The 9640-nt window shown below is 46.5% G+C and overlaps 1 protein-coding gene and 3 non-coding genes across 4 annotated transcripts in view; 1 reads left to right on the top strand and 3 right to left on the bottom strand.

Moving 5' to 3' along the window:
• The first annotated feature begins 31 nt into the window (after positions 1-31).
• On the top strand, positions 32-8509 carry CPOX (coproporphyrinogen oxidase). Its single transcript, XM_035314942.1, has 7 exons — positions 32-455; positions 566-712; positions 1249-1359; positions 2332-2473; positions 4401-4619; positions 6023-6127; positions 7958-8509. The coding sequence occupies exons 1-7, from the start codon at positions 47-49 to the stop codon at positions 8043-8045; spliced, it is 1221 nt and encodes a 406-aa protein (XP_035170833.1). The 5' UTR covers positions 32-46; the 3' UTR covers positions 8046-8509.
• Positions 8510-8933: 424 nt separating this feature from the next.
• Positions 8934-9005, bottom strand: TRNAD-GUC. The gene has a single exon. It is a non-coding gene; the product is annotated as a tRNA-Asp (tRNA).
• A 257-nt stretch (positions 9006-9262) lies between these two features.
• TRNAI-AAU lies at positions 9263-9336 on the bottom strand. Its single transcript has one exon. It is a non-coding gene; the product is annotated as a tRNA-Ile (tRNA).
• A 243-nt stretch (positions 9337-9579) lies between these two features.
• The window catches only part of TRNAD-GUC, a 72-nt gene continuing 11 nt past the window's right edge, over positions 9580-9640 (bottom strand). Inside the window, exon 1 of the tRNA in view lies at positions 9580-9640. This exon is cut by the window's right edge and continues 11 nt beyond it. This is a non-coding gene — a tRNA (tRNA-Asp).

The following is a 9640-nucleotide window of genomic DNA, read 5'->3' as shown; positions in this document are numbered from 1 at the left end:
GCCCCGCCCCACCGCCCGCCCCGGCAGAGCGCCGCAGGTGCCCGTCATGGCGGCGGCGGCGCAGCTGCTCCGCGGGGCCGCCCGCGCTGTCCGGGCTCCGCCCGCCCTGGCCCGCCGGTCGCTGGGCTCCGCGCCGCCGGGGGTCCCGGCAGGCCGGGGCGGGCAGCGTTGGGCGCTGGCGGGGGCGCTGGGCGGGCTGGGCTTGGGGCTGGGGCTGTGGCGGCGGCGAGCCGCCATGGCGGCAGGCGAGGAGGAGGACGAGGAGGAGGAGCGGCTGCGGCGGCGGTTCATGGCGCCGCCCGTGAGCGGGCTGCGGGAGCTGCGGCGGCGGCGGCGGGAGCTGCGGAGCCGCATGGAGCTGCTCATCATGGAGACGCAGGCCGAGGTGTGCCGCGCCCTGGCGGCCGTGGACCCCGGCGCCGCCTTCGCCGTGGACACCTGGGAGAGGAAGGAAGGTGCGGGGGACGGGAGGAGCCTCCCGGGGGGCGGCCGGGCGGGGGGCTGCGGTCTCGGCGGGGGGCTCCCGTCCCTCGGTGACCCAGCCGCGGGGTGCTGGCGTTGGCAGGCGGAGGCGGCATCAGCTGCGTGCTGCAGGACGGCGAGGTCTTCGAGAAGGCGGGCGTCAACGTGTCCGTGGTGTTCGGGCAGCTCTCCGAGGAGGCGGCGCGGCAGATGCGGAGCAGGGGCAAGGCTCTGAAGGCCTCTGCGGACGGTAAGGGGCCGCTTATCCGAGGCTTCCTCTGGGGCGGTGGGAAGGCAAAGTCTGGCCCTGGTGCTTGTTGCCTGGCTTGTGAAAGTCTTAAGGTTGTTCCTCAAGAAAGATGCTGTAGCTCAGCAGCCAAACGGCGCAGGAGTTACTTTTTGTAGAGGTGGAGGGAGAGAACCAAAATGAAGTCAACACTGAAGAGGATTCAGTGGCATTTCTACAGCAAAGGGTAGTTCTGAGGACGGGATGGTGGAAAGCCGGAGCAGTGCCTCGCATTTTCAGTGGTCATCATCTAAGGGGTGCTCTAAGGTTACCTTTTTGTTGTGTTTTTAGGACAAGTGTAGAAAAGGCACTTAAGCACATAACAGTTGTGGCCGAGAAGTAAATTTAACGTTGATTAATAGTTATTGTTACCCAACACAATAAATTGTCTCGAAGTGGACCAATAGCTTGGAAACTAAGTATAAGTAGTAACGTTCCTTAAATGGTAATAAATTATTTGACAAACTGAAGGCTTTTTTTCCATGCATCTTTTTACCTAGGGAAACTGCCTTTCTGTGCCATGGGTGTAAGCTCTGTTATCCATCCAAAGAATCCTCATGTTCCAACTATGCACTTCAACTACAGATACTTTGAAATTGAAGAAGCAGATGGTAAGAATTATTAGTCATTGCAACATATATGACTTGTGACTCTGCATGAGGAAAGTGTGAGTGCATGGCTAGGGTAAGAGCTAAAGAACCAGTCCAGTTTTCTTCCCAGGTATGCCAATAACGTGTTTTGTAGCACCACATTTCTTAACCTCTGGGCCTTGGATTATGCATTTGTAAAGTCAGTGTAATTTATATATCCGAAGGAGTAAAGGTGTTTGCAATTTACTTTTTGCAGAGTACACTGGGGTTTCAGAGTTATGTTAATGTGCAGGAGACCATAAATATATGTAAAACATTGAAAGAAGCAACTCTAGAATTTAATAGCAGAAAGGTCTGGAGGACTGATACACACTCTGGTCAGGGTATGCAACCTTTGTCTCAGAAGCTGGGAGGGCTTACTGTCAGAAACATGGCTCTCTACCTGTGTTAGGTTTTCCCCGAGTTTTTGCCATGTGCTACTGCAGGCTTCAAGGCTAGGTGCTTTAGCACCGAGAGGTCATTTGTACGTCAAAGTTCAGAGAGATTTTTCTTTGAATTATTTTGTCAGGGTATTATGGATCATTTCTAACTAATTAGTTACCCTGGAATTATTAATGATGTTTCCTTTCTTTGACATGCAGTAATGTTTCTAGATACTCAAAGTATCCATGAAGTTGCAGTTTTCTTGTCTTGTATAAGGTGTAACTATGACGATAGGAATTGATAGCCCATCTTGTGAAACTGATACTCTGTGGCATCTGGTAGAGTAACATGTCCAAAATATCCAAAAAATAGTTTTCACTGCTGTGAAATTTGTTCAGTGGTTTCCTTAGTTGTTGCGTTACCTTGAACTCAAATTTGTCATGATGCAATACCACTCAATAATGATTTTATTTAGTATTGTTCAAGTAGTTGTTAGTTCTTGGTGAACCACTAGCAATGTATTTCTGTTTGACAATTAAAAAAAAAAAAATGTTTGCCCCTCTCCTATAGGCACTAAACAGTGGTGGTTTGGTGGTGGAACTGACCTCACTCCAACTTACTTGAACGAAGAAGATGCTGTACATTTTCACAAGACTCTGAAAGAAGCTTGTGACAAGCATGATCCGAAGCTGTATCCAAAGTACAAGAAATGGTATGTGGGGAGTGATGTGCTTGGATCCTTTTTGTGGGAGCAGAAGATGGTGTTGGAAACTGCCAGTTACGTGTGTTCTAGGAAAAGTATGTTCTGTTCTGCCTTTTGATAAGTATCAGCAGACCCTAATGAAAATCAGTAGATGTGTATTAGGATAAAATGTAGTCTAAAGCAGCCTGTTATTTATGGAGGCCTGAGAGATGTTGTTTGGCCATTGCTGTAGTTTTGAAAACTCCAATCCAGTTATTCTGCCTTCAGCGTGTCCTTCATCCTTTTTTTTTTTTCCTTCAGCCAAGTAGGTAAAGAAGCTTCTCTTTAATGTAGAAGCTTCATAATTTTGATGGAGCTGCAGTTTTGTTTCAAGTGATGCATTCACTGAGTATTCAACAGCATATTCTCTAAAGATGTGAATTTTGAATGTTCTTGAGCTGAGAGATGCAGTTGGTGGGATCTTTCACTACTCAGTGGGGGCTTGCTGCTCTGTTTCTGATAATCCTATCTGCTACAAGCTATGGTAACCAGAAGGGAGGGTTAGCCTTTTGTAAGCTACCACGTTTTGTCTGAGGACAGGAGATAAAGTGGGTGTTGCAGCTTGGGTGTGAACCTCTTAGTGTAGAGAAGCACGTCTTAAACCTTAAGAATACAGTTTGGCTCTCTCTTTGTGTGTGCTGGTTCAGAGTGCCTGCCTTAATGGTCAGGTTGTGTGCAGGGAAAGTAGGCTAGCAATGCCAGATGCAGGGGATCAGAGAGACAGACATCTGTTCTTAGTCTGAGGGCAACTCAAGGGAGGACTAATTGTATCCCATAGACAAAGACACTGTTCCTAATCTCAGCATAGGCGTTTGCTGTAAACAGCAGCTGTGTAGGGGCATGTGGTTCTCAATGATGGAGTAGCGTGAATCTCCTCTGCGTTGCCCTTGTTCCACTTCTCTCAAACAGAAAAGCTTTTATTATGTTTACTATGCTACTTTCCTGATCCAGCTTTAAAACTCTAGTAACTGATTGTGGATCGACACATGTATGGCATGCTAGTCTTAAAGGCAGGCAGGATCTCCTTGCTGTTGGTGGTTTCTGCTTCCGTTTCTACCCCACATGAAGGCTTGCAGCGCATGGTTGCCCAAGCATGCAACTGTAAATTGGGTGTGGATACAATGAACCAGGTGATTTATAGCAGTTGCATATCTACCCACTCCAGTAAATACAAAATAGATTAATGCCCACCTCATTGTAGGATAAACTGCACCTTTTCTTTCATAAACTTGAAAATGAGCCATGAACAGCCACTGCTAGAATGACTCCATCTTCCACGTTTAACCATTACAAAGTCTTATTCCAAAGAAGGCTGTCTCACTTTTTTTTTTCCCATCCTCCTAAGTGACAGCAGCTTTCCTATTCAGTCTTGTGTTTGCCAATTCTTTTAGTTCTGATGCAGAAAATCTTTTTTTTTTTTTTTTTAAAAAAAAAAAGAGTAAAGAGATCCTCTTTCAAGTTTGTCACATTTGTCTGAAAGCTGTACAAATAATCTGGGATCTGTATATAACTCAGTGAATGAAACCTAGAAAGAGCCCTTAGGGTGAATGTGTTCCCTCCTCATAGGCAGAGAATGTGGATTGGATCACTCCATATGGAAACATCTGCCACGGTCTTTGAATGTTACATGTTCAGTGACTGTGCAGTGATCTGTAGCTTTTCAGGGATAATTTAATCAGAGCTTTTACTGTGTGTGAATGCAGGAGTGCATTCCACATGGTGTTGTACAGTCATGTTGTCAGCAGGCAGTGAAACAGTGGTGCAGCCAGCACTGTAGGAATTGACTTTTCATTGCTATTTCACCAGTGCCATCCTGTGCCATGTAGCTGTTTGGAGTAGTGTTTTGTTTCTTTTAATATTGTGGGCCATATTACTAATTGTCTGCTGCCCCTTTCAGGTGTGATGACTACTTCTTTATCAAGCACCGTGGTGAGCGAAGAGGGATTGGAGGCATATTCTTCGATGATGTGGACTCTCCTTCCAAGGAGGAAGTTTTTCAGTTTGTGCAGAGTTGTGCCAAAGCCATCGTGCCTTGTTACATTCCCATTGTGAAGAAGCACTGCCATGACTCCTTCACACCAGAGGAGAAGCAATGGCAGCAGCTTCGGAGAGGACGGTGAGTACTGAAGGAGCAAAAGAATACCTGGGAGGTGGATGAGACTGGTGAGAATAAAATGCGCTAGTTCTTCATGGTTGTGGGGTTTATGTCCTGAAGTGTATTTTATATTCTGTCATGACGTAGGTTAAGTTTGCACAAGTGCTCAAAAGCTTGCCAGAGGGTTGCAACACTTCTGTGTACAGAACTATTTTTGATAGCCAGTGCTGGCTTGCCAGGGAGGATGCAGAAAGTACTAGCATACTCTTGTATGTATCCCCAACTCTCCCATGTGCAGCAGCACAAGCAACCCCTACAAAATGCTACAGTTTCTCTGACACCATCAAGGAAAAAAAACAAAAAGAGAAGCTGCTGCACAGTGTAACAAGCAAAGTGGTGCGTGTGTGCATGGTGTCCTGAATCCCGCTCTGTCCTGCAGTCCAGTGATATGGGATGTAGAACTGCCCTGTCATGAGGAGCATAAGGGTGAGGGAGTCATGCATACTATTCAGTAATGAAGCTAAACCCCAGCAAGATGTCAAATATTTGTACCCAAGAGTGCTTTCAGTTTCTTACATGTTTATTCTATCTGCTATTTTTCTTGGCATTGAAGTAAGTATGCTGTGAACTCTTTGTGCAGGAATAAAGATAAATAGGTTTTATTTTTCTGGAATCGTCTGCGGTCTCTAATGTAGACTCCTGAGGATGCTCATTACTCTGAATGATTGTTAATGCTGCAAAAGCTTAAGTACATGGGTACATACTCTTGTCTCTGTCCTGTGATTGTCTGAGCAGGTGGAGAAATGACAATACATGTGCTCTGTGCAAAAAATAAGGAGTCTTGCTGCTTTTTCTACAAAGAAACCTGTAGAAGTGGCATAGTTTAGTTTTCAAGTTTAGATGGCCCTCTGAAGCTGTCTGACTTCTGCTGCTTTCCAGACCTCCTCAAGAAACAGGAAAATCTTGTTGTGACCATGCTGCTGATGTGTCCTTCAGAAGGACCTCCGGCATGGAGGACAGCACAATGGAGTTTTTCATATGGTCACTTCCAGCTTCTTTAAGGCTCCTCTTCTCTTGACACCACGAGAGGCCTAGTGTAACCAAGCTGAACCTGGTGTCAAGCTTGCTAGCAGGGTGGAGTCCTGGGAGAAGTAAGGTAGTACAGCACCATGCAGAATGCTCTTTGCATGGTTTGTCTGCTCGTCTGTTAGCTAAGGCCTTACTTCCTATGCTTTCTGGAGTAGTAAGGTTTTATTTCCACTTCTATGCAGAAGATGCTAGAAAACAGTTGGCCCCAAAACAGGGCTTGTTTGACACCCAACACAGCAGAAAGGCTGTTGTTGTTTGATGTCTGCTAGCTGAAGAAGGCACAAGCAACTTCTGATTATAAGCTCGTTTCTCTATTGTATCTTCACTCCCCATAGGTATGTGGAGTTCAACTTGGTTTATGACAGAGGTACGAAGTTTGGCCTGCTAACACCAGGATCAAGAATTGAAAGCATTCTTATGTCTCTGCCACTGACTGCAAGGTAAGGGCATAGTTGTGTATGGAGTTGCAGGTAGGCATTGTTCTCACTGAAATACTTTGAAGGATTAAATCAAATGCCTGTTGTGATGTCCAGTCTCTTAACAGTGGTTGGTTCACGCCTGGTACAAGAAGTAGTCAAATACGTGCAGATGCTTCTCTGCTCTGCTAACTCACCCATTTGATGCTAACGTGTGGTCTGGATATTTTCTGACCAAAAAAAAAAAGGTCATTTTTAATGCTTAGTACCCATAGAGGAGCAGGAAAATCTTTCAACAGTTATTTAGTAGCTCTTTGAAACCATGTGAAATTCTGGCAATACCTTACAAGCCTGTGGCAAGGAGTTCCACAGTTTGTGCACTGTATGAAAAAGAGCTTCTTTGTTTTCTGCTTGCACCTCATGGCTTCACTTGACTTCCCAGTGAATAAACAGACTTTCTTCCAATTTTTCTCCACAACAGTTCTTATTTCACAAACTTTTATTGTTCATTGTCTGTTTTCCAGGCTGACAAGTGTTCCTCTTCTTAGTCTTTGTACAGCAGCTGCTTCATACCGTTCAACGCATTTACCACTTCAGGCTTAAGTTTTCTTTGTCCTTTCTGATCTGGGAATAAGGCTCAGACAACAGAAGCTACATATGTATATTAAAGATGCAGGTGTGCTGCTGACTCATACAGTGACATAATGTTGTCTTTATTCGTTATTCTTTTCATAATCCTAATATACTACTTGCTGATTTTGAGCAGGCTTTTTCATAGAACTGTTACAATGCCAAGATCTTGTCTGAGCAATAGAAGTTAAATGAGTCTCTCAAGGTGTGGGTAACAATTTTTTCCTCTCTGTGCACTACGTTAGATCAATCAACATTGAATTACACCTAGCATGTTATTGTTCATTTGTTTGGCTTGATAGTAATGTTTTTCCACTACCTTTTGTTTTAAATTAGCTCACTTAATCTTGTAACATCAACTAACTCTGTCATTTATTATTTACTTCCCTTTTTAGGTTATTTTAGATATATGTTGGTAGCACAAGTCCCTATCATGAATTTAGTGACCTCCTTCCACTAGCAAAACTAGCTGTTGCTTCCTACCCTGTAACTGTGAGGGCTGTCCTATTCTCATCCTACTGCCAACACCAGATACGTTCCTGACCTGCTGTTGTATCACGGTCATACCTCTTGATTTCAATGCTGCTGTGATCTGATTTTGCTTGTTTTCACCAGCATAAATAGCTCATTTCACAGCATGAATGGGTCCTTCCTAGAGAGGAAGGAAATGGAAAAAGGTTGTACCCATCCCTTTGTGACCGCTGTCACTTTTCTTCCTGCCATGCCTCTTTTAGTTGACTTTTCAATTAAAGGTGGTCTCTCACCACCTTGGTTTTTAAAACCAAGATTCAGCAAGGACTGGTAGTACTTCTAGTCAGCTTCTAGAAGAACTTGCCAGGGACAGCTGAAAACATTGCATCAGGGTCAAGTGATAGGGAAATTGCCAGCTTCATATTCTTAGGCCTCACATCCTCACTGTCTTTTGTTGGGGTTTCTTTTTGACCTATTGTCTCATGATACAAGTGTGCCACAGGAGACCGTTTAAACAGTTTGGAGATAAACCTGCATCTAGGAGGCATTTCTTTTTTTTTTTTCCCTCTCTTTTCAGAAGATGGAAAAAAAGACTAAGCTAACACTTCTGCTGTATCTTTGTGTTACCTGTCTTTAATTAATTTAACGATTTGTAGCACTATCTGTCACCTGCTGTGAGACTATCAACTGTGCACATAGCACCCTCAGAAAAGGCAGCTGGGCAGTCTGAGTGCATTTCCCCTCTCCCTGCAGGTGGGAATACATGCACACCCCTCCGGAGAGCTCAAGGGAAGCAGAAATCCTGGAGGTTCTCCGCAATCCCAAAGACTGGGTGCACTGACGTGGATCGTGAAGAAGATTGATTGCTTATACTGAGCCATTACGAAAGAACAAGAATGCCTGCGAACCAGCTCCTTTGAAGTGCTGCTGCATGGCATTTTAGTATAGCTATTTATACTCTTACGTGGTGCCTTAATGATGTTGTAGACTTGTTGTAACTTGCAAAAATGTGCACTCATTATTTAAGAGTGATCAGCTGATGTTGTCATCCCCTGTTGATGTTGCCTTGTGAAGGAGTGGTGATACCCTCCCAGGGCTAGCGTGCATGCTTAGGAACTTCCTCAACAGATTTGTTTGACTGCAAAATGTTAAACTACTGTGAAGTGCTCGCCCAGTGGAATGAAAGCATTATGTGTGCCTCGATGGCACAGCTCACTATAGGATAATGTTGGGATGATTTTAGAAACACTTTTTAAAAATAATAAATTTAAAATAATAAAGAATCATATTTGTAATGATTTTAAACCTCAATGTCTGCCTTTTGACCTGGTGAAAAAGATGTCTATTTTGATACTATCTGTGTTTTATTTGGGGGTGGGAAGCAAGTGGTGTGAGACGTGCCTCAGTGCCTTTGACCTGACAGGCCAGTGAACAGGGGAGTCTGGGTTGGGGTCCTGGTTGTGCCTGATGTGGGGTGAGAGCTGGCTGTCAGCTTTAAAGATGAGCTGTCCCATGCTTCTCTCCCTAGTGAAATCTTGGCAGTGATCAGCTGCGACAGCAACTCCCCTCTGCCTCTTGTCAGGGTGGGTAGGGACAGGCCAGGAAGCTGCTGAGTGCTGCCCTGGACTTCCCGTAAAAGACCCAGGGTGCTCTGATCGCTCTTTCTTCTCCCGGCACGAACATTTTTTGGGGCGTAAAAGCAAGGAGCAAAACAAAAGGCAATCGCCGTCTCCCCGTCGGGGAATCGAACCCCGGTCTCCCGCGTGACAGGCGGGGATACTCACCACTATACTAACGAGGAACGCGTGAGAAACTAACCTCCCGCCCGCCCCTTCTATGACGTCACCTCCGCGTGACGCAGTGCAATGGCTCCCGTAGCGGGATGCCCACACGCGCTTTGCCCTTCCCTACAGGGCTCAGGGAGGCGACAGGCTCCCCTGCCGGCTAACGCGTTCCCCGGTGCTGCAGGGCCATTAACCAATAATTAACTACTAATTAACCAGCTCGTGAGGCGCGGCAAAAGCCGGGGATTTCCCCCCTCGGGCTCCAAAAGGCAGCTGGCCCGTACGGGGATCGAACCCGCGACCTTGGCGTTATTAGCACCACGCTCTAACCAACTGAGCTAACCGGCCCGCCTTAGCGCCCGGCCCGTCCCGCGCCGCACCTCAGGCTGCCCCACATGGCCACGGCCGTAATTGTGGGGCTGGGAATTGTTAAAATAAACGCTCGGGAAGCCTGCCTTCTTCGGCGCTCACGGAACGGCGCTGAGGGGCGGCTGGCTGCGGGTGGCGTCCCCGCACCGCATACGCGCGGTCCGGAGCAGGCCGTGCAATGCCCAGGGGGGGCGGTGCAAGGCCACAAAATGGCTGCCGTCTCTCCCCGTCGGGGAATCGAACCCCGGTCTCCCGCGTGACAGGCGGGGATACTCACCACTAT

The sequence above is a fragment of the Oxyura jamaicensis genome, chromosome 1, assembly GCF_011077185.1.
Source record: "Oxyura jamaicensis isolate SHBP4307 breed ruddy duck chromosome 1, BPBGC_Ojam_1.0, whole genome shotgun sequence".
Taxonomy (NCBI): domain Eukaryota; kingdom Metazoa; phylum Chordata; class Aves; order Anseriformes; family Anatidae; genus Oxyura; species Oxyura jamaicensis.
The sequence above is the reverse complement of the archived record's forward strand: the minus strand, read 5'-3'. Positions and strand labels throughout refer to the sequence as shown.

Coding starts and splice junctions, on each gene's coding strand:
- CPOX (XM_035314942.1), top strand. CDS start 47: ATGGCGGCGGCGGCGCAGCTGCTCCGCGGGGCCGCCCGCGCTGTCCGG. Junction 4,620..6,022: donor CAGCAGCTTCGGAGAGGACG/GTGAGTACTGAA, acceptor CACTCCCCATAG/GTATGTGGAGTTCAACTTGG. Junction 6,128..7,957: donor TCTCTGCCACTGACTGCAAG/GTAAGGGCATAG, acceptor CTCTCCCTGCAG/GTGGGAATACATGCACACCC.